Genomic DNA, 17,417 nt, shown 5'->3' on the forward strand with positions numbered 1-17,417 from the left:
CAGAAATATCAGCTTTCTTTCTGAAAATCAAATTGTTACTTATTGAATTGGAGGATGTCTCAATTGTGCATAGCTAGTAACATATGAGCACATTGGCTTGGCTTTAAAGGCTCTGCTTTACAGATTAAATTACTGTCAACAGTTCAGAGACCTTATTCTTTCAGGAGTCTTGTCAAAGATTTTGGTCCTGTTCTGAAAAGATGACTGTCAGAATATTTTCACTCAATTAGATTTAGCTGGGGGTACTTCTGTTAAGATACAAATCTAAACGTTTACTTATAGTAGATAAGAAAGTCTGATAATACAGCCTTTTCTAATGAAAAGATCTTCCATTTTCTTATCTGCTTACCACTCTTATCTCCTTCCATTTCCTATAAAGAGAGTCCAGGTGATGAGCTGGGACTAGATACCCAACTTCTAGATAACAACATAAATGAGGTAAAATAAGTTGGCTTGTGTGGTTTAACTCTTTGTAAATTAGGTGTGTGGATTGGTTTGCATGGATCCCACTCATCTTCTAGACTGGAGTAGTAGTGTTTTCTAAATCCTCTGAATGATCTATGGGATTATGGGCAAGACCTGTATAAGCCATTAGTGATATGCTGGTTTAAACATCACAGATGTGGACTGCTTGGAGACTGTTTATAGAAGCTTGGTTTTGATGGAGGAGGTGTTCAAAACTGCATGAAAATGAGTTGTTGTTGAGATGTGTCAAGTTGGGCACTCAGTGAGTGACTCTCCAGTCACTCAGCAAATTTCTGAGATGAGATTTTGGCTGCTTGGAAACTAGGTCTTGCTGATTGACTTTCTGTGAGATTTGATCTCTCAAAAGCTTTGGTTACTTCTGCAGATGGGACTTAGACTCACAAGATGCTTACGAAAACTGGAAAGTTTGGAAAATATGTTGGAAACTCTGTCTCAGCAATCTGATCTCCATTTGCAGAGACACTAAATTATTAACTGTCTTTGTGGCTGGCTAATATCTTAATCCTACTGAGATTTGAAATTCTTGTTTGGGGCCCAAAGCAACTTCAAGTAAAATCTTGTTGTATTTCTCTGTCTTAAGGGTTGGGCTGGACTGTGGGTTTGTGACTGATCCCTGAACACCTCAAATCATTTACTAGTTTTATTCTCTGTAGTGGCTTTAGAAAATGTCATCTCACACCTTTCAGCTCTGCCAGAAATCCAGTAGAAAGTCCAGATCTTATCAAAGCCATGTGTTTCTCTTAGCCCTGTGCAAGACTGAAGCACTTAAGCAAACAATAGATTTCCATGTTTACTTTTGACTTTACTTGGTATCCTTTGAATAAAATGCTTGAAAATATTCAATAAGCTTTTGGAATATCCTTATTAGCAAAAACCAACCCCAGGGGTTGTTTAAGCAGTAACATGAGTAATAAAGTAAAAATAAAGCACAAGGCATAGACAGTGCAATCACTCAACTCCAGGAAGTGGACTCCACTAGGCTGTGGTGGTAGCTGTGTTATATCCCATGATAGCTACATAAATCTGACTCAGAAACACGACACAGGGACAAGTGGAGCAAAAGAAACCAGCAAGGCTACACCAAAACATTGCTGTCCTTGCAAAACTACCAAACTGCAAAGTCTTGGCCAACCAGAATAAAGCTGAACACTGGAGGACTGTGTGAGAGAGGGAAACAAGTGGTTTTCAACCCAGGAGTAGGTGGAAAAGAGAGGCTCCGGTCTTGTGATGAAGTTGCTTTGTGTGTCTCAGCCTGTTTGCACTATGAAGAAGACGTTTTGTATGATGGCAGCAGAGCTCACACTGCTCTTGCATTATCTTTGGGTAGGTTCTTAGCGCAACCAACCATCTACTCAGTGGTGTGGAGTTCCTTTCTGTCCATCCTCTAGAGGTGGTATCCTCGAGAGTCCTAAGCAGCAGGTCTAACAGCACTTGTCTTTGGTGTCCCTTACAAACCCTGCCCATTACTCACCTTTCATTTTTAATTTCATGGCTATCTTGCACCAGCACAGCTCTTTCACATTTCCCCATCTTTCCTTAAGAGACCTGTCTCCATGGCCCTGAGTAGTTACCAGCTGAGCTCCTAGTCCTGGTTTATGCAAGGCCAGTTTGCTGGGACAGCTGAGTTGTTTCCCTAGTCAGTGTAAGCAGGTCTCTGATTATTTTAACTGTATTTAGATATTTTTATTCCTCCCACATTTACAGCACACTCCTGACTTGTGAGTCCTATGGGGAATCATCAAAACCATCACCCTTTGTTCAAATGTGCCATTCCTTCTGTTGTGCCATATATGGGAAGCCATATAAAGCACAGAAAATAACATTAGACGGAGTTCCTGTGAGACAGCAAAATCTGGTGGGTGTAGAAACATCATGAGAGTGAAGGAGAACCACTTTTAAGTATGAGACTGGAATGAAGGGCAGGCACCCTCATGACTTCAACAGGCTTAAACTACCAGAGCAATCCGCATCAGCTGAGCTCTTTGCAAGAACATGGATTGCTGGGTTTGGCATCCAGCAGCTGCATTTTTAGGGAGCTTATCGGGAGCTGTGCCCACTGGGGGTAATGGCATCGTGCTCTGAAAGGTTTCCAAACCTTTTTATTCTGAACCCTTTCTTAAAACCTTCATTTGAAATAAGCCTTTCAATATTTATCTTATGAAAAAACAAATAAGCACCCTAACTGTAAGTCAGCAGATTATCTGGCCCGGAAGTGAAGTGTCCTCATTACCCGAAGAAAGGTGTAACTCACTCAGGACTGATTTTGCTGTCCTTCCAATTGCTTTGGCTGCAGAAGGTTCAGAAAGAGAGACCTGAATACCTTTTTCTTTCAGCTCAGACATGTTTTCCTGGCACCAGAAGTGGGAGTTTTGACTTTTCCATTCTCCTTGCTGCTGTTTTACTTCTTCAGTCAACTGTGTTGATCCTTTAACACCATCGGCTCTTGTTTTTCTTTTGCATTGTCTCCTGCTTTCTCAGGCACGGATCTATTGTCATTTCTGAGGGCTCCTCTGACTTGTTTTTCAGCTTATTAAATATTCCCATCTTTTTTGTATATCACAGACAGATGATGCTTTGCTTATGCTTCCATTGCTTGTTTGCTTTTTGGAACAAAAACCAAAAGCAGCCCTTTAGCCTTAAAATAGTTATTTAAAGCTCCTGCTCTCCTTCATTAAAGTGTTCCAAAGGTGAGGCGATAGCCTTATATTTGCTTTGGGCTTGATCCTGCAGCGTCCTTACCTGCTTCACAGCCACTGTCCATATCATCAACTGCCAATCAATGAGTGCTCTGCTCTCCTGTAAAGCAGAGAGAAATACTCCAGTGCAGCTTTGATGTTTAAGAGAGGGAATCTTTATTTAGTTCACATCCCCTCATCTCAGATTTGTTTTCTGTTATGTTAATGTGGCATATCTGTATAACGTCAGGAGCTCACTTGTATCTCTGCTGTTCAGGAGCAATTTGCATAATATTTACTTTGGGGAATATACAATGTATAATGTTTACCAATCTTGAAAATGGTGCAAACTGGAACTGACAGTCAAAGGTAGAAGAGGTATGTGAATAGAATTTTGAAAATTTAGAAGAATGAGAGAGATGGAAGACATCTAGCCACCAAAGCACAGGGGAAAACAAACACCCCTCTTCACCATGCTTTCGCATAAAACTCAGTCTCAAGAGATGGGACAAAAAGGGAAACTGAGTCTTACAAATTCTATTTGTTGCATATTTTGAAAAAAAAATTAGAAGACTTGAATTTTGATGAATAAGGAAAGAAAATGAAGTTAAGGGATGCAAGGTTTGTCTGGGAAAGTTGTCCTGGGCAACTTTGAGGAACAACTGTTAATGAGCAACAAGAGAAATGTAAGTTTGCCATGCTACCAGCATGTCAAGTCATCTGGGAGGCAATGACAAGCCAAATAGAATAGCTTTCCAGTGTTTCATTCATTAATTTTTTTATTCTTCAAATTCACTCCCACTGGATTGACTTCTACTAACCTGACACGTAATCCCTGACCTAGGTGTTGGGAACAGAGTCATATTTTGGGTGGCAACTGAAGATGCCTTTTATGTTGCCACAGCTCCATCTCCTTTTGTAGTAAGATCATTTTATCCTTTGTCCTGATAGGCTACAGCAGTATTTCAGTGTCCTGGAAGGAGTCAGAGACTTCTCAGGAACTGGGATGCAGGTTTCTGCCAAGCACATGTTGCTGGGTCAGGAGAGCTTCATGCTAGGTGCAGTGGAGAGAAACATCCTTTGGCATGCCAGCAGATAGGTATTGGGGTATTCACACATTGCAGCATTGTATTACAATGAACAACATCTGAATAGAGAGAAACATCATTTGCATTTCTTCTGCATGCAGGGGTTCCATTTTGTTGGATGACTTGAAGATTGGGGTTACCTTCACCTTCTGCTGCAGACTAAGGCAAATCCATCCTCAAAAGCCTTCATAATCTCCCTGCCAGCTATACCTTTACCCAAGTTCCCTTGGATTTTTTTCCTTTTTGCTGTGTCTACCCAGTGACTTGACCCATTCTATCATTCCGCTACTTTTGGAAATCCAACCTGGATGCCCTCTCCCATCTGCTTTGTGCACTGTCTTCCCACTAGTCTCTTCTTTAAGCTTTCATGCCCAAGCACCAGAAAGACTTTTCACTTTCTCATTAGTGCTTGCTGCTCCATTCCTTCCTGGAACTTTTGACCTTAGCTTTATTGACTTGCCTAGCTTAGGAATACAACTCTTAGAAGAGTTCCTACCAATCCAAAAGCATATACAGCAAATAAGTGTGAGGCTTGAGTTTTAATACATTTACGTTCTTCAAAGTTTTCTTCTTTGTTCTATAAATAACTACTTTGTGGCTGGTAAGACTCCTAGCACAGTAAGGTGTAATACCAAAGAATTATTTTTGCTGGGATTGAACTCTAGAGTACTCAGAGGAAACACTGTGCTTTTGAAGACCCCGTGTGGTGAGTCTCCTTTAGGAATGCCACAAGCAGTGATTTGTTGCATTATTGTGGACGTTTTGCTTTGAAAATGCTTTGAACATGCTAAAGCTTCTTTACGTGAGAAAGATTAGAGTCATGGGTTTTTAAAAATTGGCTTTAAGCATTTTCAACTGAAAGGTCCAAACAGGGAAAGTCCAGGCACCCAAATAAAAATTAAAAAACACCTTTTCAGCCCTCTCTGGTTTAAGAAAGGAAAGCAGACTCACAAAGAGTTTCAGTAAATGGCCATACTGTTACTTCTAGAATAGTCCAAGCTATGGTAGTGGGTAGTATACAGAAGCAGAGAGGTCACCATTTCTTTGTGACCAATTCCTGCTGCTTTGTTTCTTGCTCTAAGAGGCAGGAGGACAAATGATCCCCTCTTACTCTTACATCCAGGAGGCTTCATTAGTCAGCAGGTGGTGGCATGGTCACAGCTCTCTTTCCTCTCCTGCAGACCTAACTTACCACTTCCCTTATCACTTCCCTCACATCATACTTTCTAAGTTGTCTCTTGAAGTCCCTAGTTTGGCACTGTGAGACAGTGGAGCTGTCAGGGTCAAAGGGCATTTCAGCTCCACTCCAAAGTTCAGCCCCAAATGCCCTAAACTTCCTCTAGGAGGCAGCTGATGTGCCTTGCTGCACTTAAATTTTTATGGTTTTTTCTGTGTTTGTTTTTCATTTCTTTCCTTGGTGGCAGAAAATAGGGGATTTACTCCCCTGCAGGAGTCCTACTGCTTTTTGAGGATAAGAGCTTCAAAAACATCAGACTTTTTGAAAAGGTGAGGGCTGAACATAGAAGGCAACAAGGAAGGAACTTCAGGTTTCAGGGAGCACTACCAATTTCTACTTCTTAGCAACATTCAAATGGTTGGTCTTGTAACTTGTGCTTGTTTTGCTTTTTGATTTCAGCTCCTGAAGTGTTGGCCCAGAAACCCTACAGCAAAGCCGTAGACTGCTGGTCCATCGGGGTCATTGCATATATCCTGTGAGTATCCATTGGGTTTTCAATCACAGGCAGCTTTTGGACCTGCAATATATTCTCCCACCATATATCTACCCTCTTTGTATGGTCCAAGAAAGTTCATCTCTGATGCTTGTGAGCCAGGATAACATGAACTTTGGACACCTCCCAGTTATATAAAGGCTAAAAATTGGGCAGAAACAGTAGTAAACAAACCAGGACCTTTCAAATAATGAAAATCCCTGCTCCTGACTGAATTACATGTTGTACAATAGTATGGACTTCTTCAGGTCTTGATGTTAGTGAAGCTATTCCCTCCTCTGCTCAGGTTAGCTTTGACCAGAAGCAAGTTTGAGGGCACAGCATTATGCCTGTAGGTATACCCTGAAATATCATAGAATCATAGAATGGCTTGGATTGGAAGGGGCCTCAAGGAAGTACCCATGGCACTTCTTTCCTTGAGGAGGTAGTCAAGGGAACAAGATATTTTTACATACTATAGTGAATTATTTTCACCAGAGCTTAATATAAAATGAGATTTCTACTGAAAATGGTGGATCATTTTCTTTAACACCTCCAGCATCTCAAACCTTCTGGTCCCATAGGAGAAGATGAGCTTATACTTTTCCTGTCCTGTTCATGCCAGAACTGTCAGTGCTTTCCTGTTTTATTTTTTATTTTTACATTTAATTTTTTTACAACTGTCAGAGTTATACAAAACTGCAGGAAAAAAAAAAAAAAAACTCCAACAAGGGCACAGCATTAAAGCATTCCTGTTTTGTTCCCTTCTTCCTTATGCAAACATTTCATGGCCTGTCAATATGAATAACTTTTGGACTTAGTAGGTCCATTCGTGCCAGGACACACCTCTTATGCTGTGTTATCCACTCTGTGCTATGTTCATTCTTTACATTTTCATTTAGTCTCATACATAAACTGTATATAACTCAAAATAGCTTTTATATATGAGATAGTATGAGAACACTGTTTATTTGCTTGTATGTTCTTCTATTTAAAGCCCTGCCTACAAACATCAGCCTTATGGCTGGCTTTGCCATTGTACATGAATATTTGAAAACTACTTGAGTATGAGACTTTGCAGGGGGATGGATTTAGCTTGGAGCAACCATTAGCAGCTGGATTCAAAAAACTTTTGCATAACAAAGCAAAAATCAACAGTGCTGACAATGACTTTTTGTCAAAACCCAGCAGGACATGCTACAGCGGCAAGGAAGGCCAGACATGCCAAAATACCTCAGAGACTGCTTCACACATCACTCCCTAATGCTCTTTTAGATGAGGGTGGGGTGCATTGACCCAAACTGGCCATCTTGCACAAGCAAATCTGAGAATAGAAGACCTAAATATTTTCTTGGTATTTTTGGTCCTCGCTACCCTTTAATGGACAGTCAGATAGAGTTGTTCCTTTTGTTTTGATAGTTCTTTCCTGAGTACCAGCTTTGAAGAGTAGAGAGAGGAGGATGCAGGTGGAAGGCAGTATTCTGCCTCACTTCCAGGCCTGACTGCTGCCCCGGTTCAGTTTAACATCAAATATTCACTGTGAAAATATGTGTCCAGCCTGCAAGAGAGGGGGTCTGGTTCCCTGGAGATAAATTTGTCTCTTCTTTCCTCCAAGTTTTCAGTCCCATTCAACTATGCTTCATGCACCAAAGGTTTTTGCTACTGGCAGGCCTGATGTGATTTCATTTGCTGCTTTTAATGTGTTTTGCTGAGGAATGAGACAGCACTAAGCAATGTTATACTCTGTCAAAGAAAACATCTTCAATAAGGGAAAGGTTTTAATCTTTTCCATAAATTTTGTGAGGTTGCTCTTTCTGTCAGGTCCACCTCAATCATTTCTTGCTCTGTTTTCACAATCAACACGTGCTGGGCTTTTCAGACAATTTTGCATTTGCTTTACAGGGAATTCTCAGCCCTGAAGGCTTAAATCAGCTAAGTAAGAATGAGTCCCTATGAATTCCTGTTTGCAGGACAAGGAAACCTTTTCAGGGTTTCAGTGCTTCATGTAATAAGGTCCTGATTTGTATTATGTACGGTCAAAATTAATGGCAATAATGTGTTGCCATAGGAGTGTGGTAATGTGTTCACAGGCTGTAACTCAGACTGCTTGGGTGGGATTAGATCTGAGATCAAACTACCTCCTGGAACATTTCTGCATACAAGCTACATCTTTCAACTCCTGGTACAATGTCAGCTACCTTCGTGTAGATGGTTAGTGATATCTGAGCCACCCACAGAGTCCCACCTGGACTCAAGCTGCCACTGCCACTGATCCAATCCCCACAGCCCTGTGCTTTACTGCTAGCCAGACACAGGTGTTTCTTGTGCTCCAGTGACGTGGATGTCCCAGAGCTTCTCCTCTGACACTGGACTCTACATGTAGGCACCTCAACCCAGATTGCGCTGGTGCAGGCAGTTGCTTCATCAGGATGTGATGTCCAGTTGCCTAAAATACACATTTAGAGCCACAGTGGGGTGGCTGCAGTACAGCCACATGGATTTGGCAAATGTGTCACACTGCTGAGACCTTTCTTCTGGAGTGGCAGATGGAGGCCAAGCAGGATACAGTGCATAGCACCAGATGCTTGTGCTTAGGGCACTGAATCACTCCCTTCCGCATCCCCAGCCCTCTGCCTTCATGGTACAATTTCATTTGCTTCAATAGTGCATTTGCATTGTTCTTCGTTGACATAATCTCTGGTGACTGTAATGGGAGCTTAGAAACCCAGCCCACACTTACATGTCCTAACCTTGAGCTGGATCTCCCCTTTCTTCTAGGAACAGCCAGAAATAATAGATGTGCCCTTGCTGGGAAGTGAATTTCAGGGGAGCACTGAAGATAGAGAAGAAGAGAGGTTCTTCCCTAATTAGGAAGGAAGTATTCCTTCTTGAGTGTCTGACACCACAGTGATGGGCACAGGTTTAATACCTAGGTTAGTCGCCTTGCAAGTACTGCACCTGCAAACCAGGTGGGGATGTATTTGTGCATAGGGCAATCCAAGAACATCACCCTGCATCATCTCCACACCTCTCCCACGACTCCTCACAGCCCCTCTGAACACACTGTTGTCATTTAAGAAGATGGGAACACAGGGGAATCCAAAGCGGAAGCCAAGCATATATTGAAGATGTTTTCAGCTATTATTACCGTAAGTGGCTTGAGTGCCTCCAGACACAAGCTCAGTCTCACATGAAAGCCTTCAGTTTATGACACTGGAAGAACAAACTGTTTCTGGGGCACCGATGCTCTTGACAACTGTTTGTTTCTGTAATAGGCAAGGTGAAGGATGTCTTAGGAAAGAGTACCTTTGTTTCAGTGCCAGTTTCTAATGCTTCTCATTAATGACATCCAGATTGTAGAGGCTGCACCAGCAGAGTTTTTATCAAAACCTGTCTTGCATGAGAAGTCATTATTCACAAGAACTAATTTTAGCAGCTTGATATTTCCTGTTATTCCTCTTGCAATATTTCTCAATTTGAAACAACCTCCTTGTTGAGTTCAGCTTTCTACATATCACAAAACAGTTTTGATATTTGTTCAGCTTCAAAACATAAAAGACAAAAAGAGTGGAAGTCCTCCCTGGACTCCCAGTAGCTGAATTTTGGACCTGCCTGAGTCACATGAAAGGTTATAAAGCCTGGGAAGCTAAAATGATTGCATGCATGGCTGATATATATCAAGTTAGTTGATGCAAATAAATAGTAGAAAAATGTGTTCCAAAGCTGGAAAAGAGCGTGGGGCCACAGAATGGTCTGCCTCAGCTGCTACCTGTTCATACACAACACGTCCTGTCTCTTCTGCACTAGGATGAATGCATTTTGGCTTGAATTTTCTTCTGATTCTGTTCATTGATAGGATGAGTGAATTACCAGCTGTCTATTATTGTTTACGAGTAAAGGATGTGTGGAGATAAATCTTGGGTCATACTCTTTCCTGGACTTTTTTTGCTGCTGAATTTCCTTTGATTTTCAAATAGATGTGCATAAAATCATTTATGAGGTGTTTGTGTAAAAGAATTAGCCATGGTCAGTACAAAGTTTGGTATTACAGAAAAAGTTTTTACCATTGCCCTGAATCATGCATTGAGAAAAGACTGTCAGACATCTCAGTCTCTCAACATCACACAAGAGTCTCATCAGGAAAGTGAGTGATAACTTACTTGTTTGGGACTGGAAAGAGAATTAGCAGAGGGAAAACACACATAGGTACATTGGACTGCTTAGGATACCACATTCAAAGACTGGGAAAACAGCCTCAAATGATTTCTCCTCATTGTTTGGTTCTTAATTTATTTTTTACTCCCCATGGTAATATGTCCTGGTTTCACAAGGGTACTAGCATCAACCACCACGAAGATTTATTCCAAAAATAAGCAATGCATGTGTTTAACCATGAAAAACAGCACTTGCATGACTTTCCACATCATATATCTTGGATCTTTGAGCACTTACTGAGTTCCTTGCTCTGATCTCACTAAAAAATTGCTTGTATAACTAACCCCATGCTTCCTGTGTTGCAGATTGTACACTGACCATACAAATGGGTTATTTAGCCTTCAGTATCATCCACAATATGCAGTGGGAGCTTGCACGGATTTGCTTGCTCTGCCTGTTGAGAAGGAGTGTCTGGCATTTTTACTGCACTCTATCATGGCTTCTTGAAATGACTTTTGGCAATATCTTTCTTTTGTGCATCCACCTGTGTTTTTCTTCTTTACATCCCATTCCTTTTTAAGACAAGACTGGGAATAGGAGGTTAAGGGAAAATCTGTTGCTGATGTGATATAGTTGCTAAATCATTATAAAAAAATACTTTCATTTGGTGAAACTACAAGAAAATAATGACAACTAACAGATGACTGAAACTCCCCCAGGACAATGCAGAGTTCTTTCACATTGGAGACAGAGGGGTTATTTTTGTATTTCTGCATATCTGAAGAAAAGCAGCAGAACCTCTGATAGTGAGGTCATTTTTTTTCACACAGAAATGTCCCAGCAGATGGAAATGAACTTGGTGGGATTGTGATTCTGTAAGAATTAAATAAAACTTATTATAATCTTTGGAAGGTGGCCCAGTCATTGGAAGTCCAGCGAAATTTCCTCCAGCCATAAATGCATGTTAAGCTAATTTACTGGGGCTTTCCCATCCTTTGCTGCAAAGCCAGAGCTGGCTCGAAGTTATGTCAAAACTTCTGTGTCTTCCCAAACCCTGATTTTAAAGTAAAGGACATCAAGACATTCTATATTTTGGCTCCCACCCCATACTTCTGGCAGAATGCCCATGTGTTTTCCTCTCACATGCCATCTCCTCAGTCCTAAGTAGCTGGCTTCCTTCTTCCATGTCCTCAATGGTTTGCCTCCTGGAGGAAAATCCTTGTCCCTCTTTGTGTGACGTTTGTCCCCTTGTTGTCCCCACCAGAGCCAGGACCCTTCCCTGTGCTCAGCCTGCTCTCAGGCAGAGTGCTGGCTTGGAGGGATGTCCCTGTCCACAATTAAGAATGGTAGCTAACTCTTCTCAAGCTCTCTCCATTCATCACTGAAGAGATGGAAGCCCGGGAGTGAAACCCAAGGGGTGATCATAGGGTTCATCCTGCCAGAGATAAGGAACTCAGCATCTTCTGGAAGACCTCTTCTTAAAGCTGTGGGGATATCCCAGAGGTAGATAACCAAACATGTAGATTCGCAGACCAGACTTATGGAGGAGCTTGGCAAGAGCTGGATGTGTGTAGGGAAGGAATGAAAGGCTCTGAGAGGGCTGGAGCTCTTGCTGGGGCACGCACGGCTTGGCTCTGCCCCTGGCAGTGCTACAGCCTCCAGCTCTGTGCTGCTCAGCACTTTGCTCCTATGTTTTGCTGCCACAAGCATGTATAAATCATCGCAGCCCTAACTTGTGCTCTTGTACCTTTGCCAAGGTAATTAGCACAGTGTACATTTTAAGAGAGTTATTCCTCTCCCTGGAGCAGCCTGACAGCACCTCGGCACGCACAGTGTTGTCTGCTTGCCTTCAAATGTTTTATCAGAGTGGCTTGATTTTCTTTTAAGGAAAGTGCTGAGGAAGGCAAGGAGCTAATGAAGGGCTGTCAGGCTTCTTGTACAGAGCCCATGGAGTCCCCTAGGGGAGAGTAGCACAGGGACAGCTCTGAGCACCTTTGGAGGAGCCATTCTCCTCCACCCTGGATGCTTCTGCACCATTTTAATCTTTTATCTATGTGGATAGCAGTTTGGGGGGCTTTTGTTTAAATATACCATTTCCAATGGCCCTTCTCATATGTCATTTCTAACATATTACAGGAATTTATGCATACTATAGGAATTGCTGCATCTGTCCCCATACACAAGGATATGCCATGCCCATCAAGTAGGCATGTGGTGGTACTTCAAATGTAATTGCTTGTCTGGCATGCGATCATCTTACTTGCTTCTGATAATGGCAGTCATCCAGTGGGAAACAAATGAGGACTGTCTCATCTGCTTTGAAAGATAAAGAGAGAGATGTCTAATTCAGTCGAACAACAGTGGATTCATTACAATGCAGCAAATTTCAGTAGAATTCTTTCAGGTCAACATGGATCTGACGCAGATCAAGATCTCACTCCCCATTTAAATGGTTTATCAAGCATACTGACACTTTGGAGCTAACAAAACATTGCTCTTTTCACCCTCAAGTGTTGAGTTGGGTCGAATAACCTCCAGGGCAGCTGGCTGGCTTTAGGTTATAAATAACTTGAGTGTTTCATTTCTTACAGTTTCCCCCCCACCCTTACTCTGATTTTGCTGCAGTGTAATGTTTCAGCTAGATTTTTTGGTCTGTTTATAACAGCTGACTCTCTCCAGTTAAATACTTTATTGAGGTAGATTGACTCAGGGTTTAAGAAAATTGTAGGAAAAAAGATAATTTCACTATCAGGGAAGAAAGTGAAAAAAAAATAATTTATACTATAAACTAGAGATAAGACAAGAAAGTGAGACATCTCTGTGCAGACAGAGATAGAAAGCTCTATGTAACTGTGAGCAGGATGGGTTTACTAAAACCTTGGACCAGCCTCTGAAGTAAATCTGAATCTGATGTTGCAAATCTGGTGTTAAAACTGAAGAAGGGATGTCCTTGGCGGCATGTCTGCTCAGAGAAAGACAGGCTATTGCATGCAGCATCACCTGGACGGGAGGAGTCTGAAATACAAGCTTTGTAGCTGCATTTCCTCAGTGCATTGCTGGAGGTGGGGTTCCCACACCCAGCATTTGCAGGGCTGGAGGAGCCATGCTTTGACAGAGTGAATGTCCTGTTCTCTGCAGCACAGGTAGGGTGCTTCTTGAATTCTGTAGATCAAATTACACAAATAACATTTGATGTCCTGCTTGTCTGGGGGCTTGGTTTTCTAATTATAAGTACTGAAGACCAGGACTGCTCTTAGCATTAGGCAAGGTAGGCAATTTGATGAGGCCAGCAAGGTTTCTTCCAGTAATGAGAAAAGGAGAGATTCTGATAGTGCAGCAGCAGGTTGATGTCCAGGCCATGCAGGCTCTGCTGCTTTTATATCCCTTTACCACATGTAGAGGAGAGAATGGAAGGACTCATAGCTGTATCATGCAATTATTCTGGCTACACACACAAAAGCATACAGAGGGAAGCCAGGACATCTGTATGAGTCAGTATAGCGTCAGTTGCACAAGATTTCCTTAAAGAATTCCAGTTTGTGCAGGACAATGCTGATCTTCAGAAATGTCTTTTATTTTTTAATATGTTCCTGAACAATACTCTCAAGGTAGTATTTGCTTGCTTGAAAACCTAATGGGGCAAGTCTTAAATTAGTTTCTCCTCCCTCTTCCTTTCTCACCTTCTTGGCAAAGGCAGGTCTAAGTGTCACTTGTCTCTTCTCTTCTCCATTAGGCTCTGTGGGTATCCTCCTTTCTATGATGAAAATGACTCCAAACTCTTCGAGCAGATCCTCAAGGCAGAGTATGAGTTCGACTCTCCATATTGGGATGACATCTCTGAGTCTGGTAAGAAGCTCATTGAATTACCACAACTAGGCATGCCCGCAGCAATACCTGTTGTAGATATCTTCCATTGTGTGTGAGAATGCACCCTCTGTTGTGTGTGGAGCTTCTTAAAACTGAAGGTCATTGGGAACGGGTATTTTTTTTAGCTAAGCAGTTACGGAAAGTTATTTTTGCAGGAGAGAAAATTAAGTACCGTTTCATCCAGACACGCACAAAACATTCAATGTGTCTGGGACAAAAAGTGAGGATAGAAGAAAACTGCCCCAAGAAGACAAAGTAGTTCAATATCTCTATAACATCCAAATAAAATGCAGATATTTTATGTGTCACTAATAATAGAAAAACTAGTTCAGCTCTGTTACTAAAACTGTACTGCTGGCCCAAAGTGAGAATGCAGTGCATACAGCAAAAAGAAACACCATAAGTCAATAGGCTCTAAATGAGGATGATAAGCAGATTTGCTAACTGGGACTGCTATCCATGTGATTGGTCCCAGATAGCTGCCCCTGTGCTCACCCGGTTCCTCACCCAGTGGGAAGCCATTTCACCCACTGCCTGGAGCTGCGGAGGCACGGCCAGCATCACACCCTCTGGGTGCCACTGATGGGCTATGCCCTCCAGCAGGTCACGCAAGCTCGGTTTCCTTGCTCTGTCCAACCTGGGGAAATGTCTGCCATTTCACACAGCAGGAGAAATAAAGTTTAGGAAAATATTACCATATGAAAATATCTCTAGAAATATGTGGTTCTGATTTCTTAGTAGCACTGGTTAAGTCAAGTAAGACATAAAAAGAAAATATTTTATTTTGAAGTTAATTATATATCCTGCAATCTCCTCATAAAACAACATTGCACGCTGCTAACATCTGTGGTCTAGATATCATTGTGTGGAATTGCTTAAAATATATGTGATGAGAGGTCTTTTTAAGCCCATAATAGTTTTCTGAGAAAATATGAAGGTCTGCTGACAGACCCCTTTGCTTTTCCAGGAAGAAAGTCCATCACCTAAAGAAGCACAAAGATTTTCCTGCCATATTTGGTTTTGCTGGGCCCCTTCAGCTGGTCTCTCCTGAAATTACTGGATGCACACCATGCTGCAATGTCCCCTACCATCAATTACAAACACACTACTTCATGCCCAAGAGAGTCTCTTTTCCTCCGTAACTTGTTTTTAAATATACCATGTGTCCTCACCACTGCCCACATGCATGGTTGCTTGGAATGAGCAATGAAAACTCTCCCCTTGCTGCAGTTCTGACCTTCTCCTGGTCTTTCTCTTTCAACTTACCAACATCTTCAATAGATATGACCATATTCAGACCACTCAGGTGATCAGAAGTGCTTGGCTGACCAGGGAACATGGACCTAGCAGTCTTGAATTCTGCTCTCTGAAAATTATTCACATTGCTTCTGAGAGTACCTGCCACACTAAATAGCTTGGATTGGTCCTGCGTCTTTTTGGTTACATCTGTATTAATAAATGACAAAAGAGCTAGGGCACTGGTGGCACTTGGTGGCCTGGTTCATATGTTAAATCTCCCTTTGCCTTCAGAGCAAGGCAGCTGCAAGCATCCTGCTTATAGGAAGCAGGCCATGCTAATTCCCAAAAGATGTCTGGGAAGGAGATACTTGATCTCAATGGCGGTTTTACCAGGGACGTCTCACAAAAGAAAATGGTGGCTTTCCATCAGCTGTGACATTATCATAGAATCATAGAACCTTTTGAGTTGGAAGAGACCTTTAAAGATTAACATTTTTAGAAATCAGTCTGCAAAGTACAACTCCCCTGCAATGAACAGGGATGCCTACAGCTAGATCAGGTGCACAGTGCTCCATCTAGCCTGACTGAAAGTTTCCAGGGATGGGGCACCCACCACTCCTCTGGGCAACCTGTGATGGTGCCTCACCACTCTTATCATAAAATTTTTTTTCCTTATATCCAATCTAAATCTCCTTTTTTTTAGTTTGAAACCATTTCCCCTTGTCTTATCACTGCAGACCCTGACACTGTTTTGTGGGCTAGCTCAGACATAGTCTTCGCATAACCTGAGCAACATGTTCCATACCTATGAGGAGTTCTCTCAATAATTTGCTGTTGGGTATGCCTGGGAAACATAAGTAGTGGTCTGACCATCCTGAAGAACTGAGCGTCAAACCTATTGCTTTAAATTATTCTTTTTGTTTTGTTTTTATAGCTAAAGACTTCATTCGGAATTTGATGGAGAAGGACCCTAATAAAAGATACACCTGTGAGCAAGCAGCACGGCATCCTTGGTAAGCAACAGTCACCACTATGTGAAACTCTCTGGACAGAAAGCATCATTTAAGGTTCATGAGCGGAAACATGTTTTATGCCATGTGGTTTACTAGTCTCCACTAAATAATTCCATGCTCATGTCCTTATAACCCCTGCCTTTATCTTCCAGATTTTCCTGGAAAAACATGATGGATCTTAATCTCTTACAGCAACCTACTGAGCATCTGTGTAAGGATTCAGTGAAATAACGCATTATGTTGACTGGAGTGCAGCAGTGGGATGCACTGAGATTACCTCACCCAGGAAACACATTTAGGGGCAAAAAAGATCAAATTCTACAGGTGTACAGAAAAACGGGTATCAACCTGCTCTTAAGGTCCTTGACAAGGTAATATCAGAGCACTTAAGAGCACCTCAGGTAGTAGGAGATCCTCTTCTGTGCTTCACAGATGATAGCCCACATCTTCACTTCATGCTTACAGTAAGGGCCTGGTTTTGCATGCTGTTTGCCCTCTCCTGTTGAATGGGAGAGACAGGAAACCATAAAGTGGGATAAGCTGAAACTGCATTGGCTCCATCAATTGGCACTGCAGCTTCTCTGCAGTGACTGCAGAAAAGAACCTAGTCTGGCTGTGCTTGTGATTTCATCCTCCACTGAGTGCTTTACATGAGGTGATGCCTTTGCACATGGGTGACTTGACCAACGTTACTTAAGGATTATATGGCTGAAACACGAATGGCTCATGTCCTTTGACCAACTCTGACTGGCTTAGCATCAGCCTACACTACCAGCTGCACCCAAAACTAGGCTTTTAGACACAAGTCTTCTATGTCAAGGTTCATTTTATATCAGGCAAGATATTATCTTTGATTGTTACAACAGCTGCAACAGAAAGGAGTCAATGACAGGATATTTCACCCTAGGTGCACATTAGACTGTGCTTTTTTGCCATCACGTTAACCACGAACACTGTTTCCTTTTGCAGTTTCTGGAGTGCTGGCTGGATAAGAGCTTAAGGTTGTGCATTTCTCAGGGAACAGAATTTTGTCCTGAGTGTCCTTAGCCCCTCAGAAAAGCTACTGAGCCAGTGTCACAGCTCGCTCAATAGCTTGATGGATCTTAAAACCATCCCGGTGATGCAATCTGAGCCCAGTGATCAGCCGCAAGTAGGGGAGCTAAGGGTATAAAGCATGCTAGCAAA

General features: G+C 42.1%; 1 protein-coding gene across 1 annotated transcript in view; it reads left to right on the plus strand.

The window, feature by feature from the left end:
- Positions 1-17,417, plus strand: part of CAMK1D (calcium/calmodulin dependent protein kinase ID) — a 228,886-nt gene that overhangs the window by 191,854 nt on the left and 19,615 nt on the right. Inside the window, exons 6-8 of the mRNA XM_021384390.1 lie at positions 5,886-5,961; positions 13,847-13,959; positions 16,154-16,232. Of these exons, the coding sequence (XP_021240065.1) occupies positions 5,886-5,961; positions 13,847-13,959; positions 16,154-16,232 (268 nt within the window). The remainder of the gene's footprint in view (positions 1-5,885; positions 5,962-13,846; positions 13,960-16,153; positions 16,233-17,417) is intronic.

The sequence above is a fragment of the Numida meleagris genome, chromosome 1 (assembly GCF_002078875.1).
Source record: "Numida meleagris isolate 19003 breed g44 Domestic line chromosome 1, NumMel1.0, whole genome shotgun sequence".
NCBI lineage: Eukaryota > Metazoa > Chordata > Aves > Galliformes > Numididae > Numida > Numida meleagris.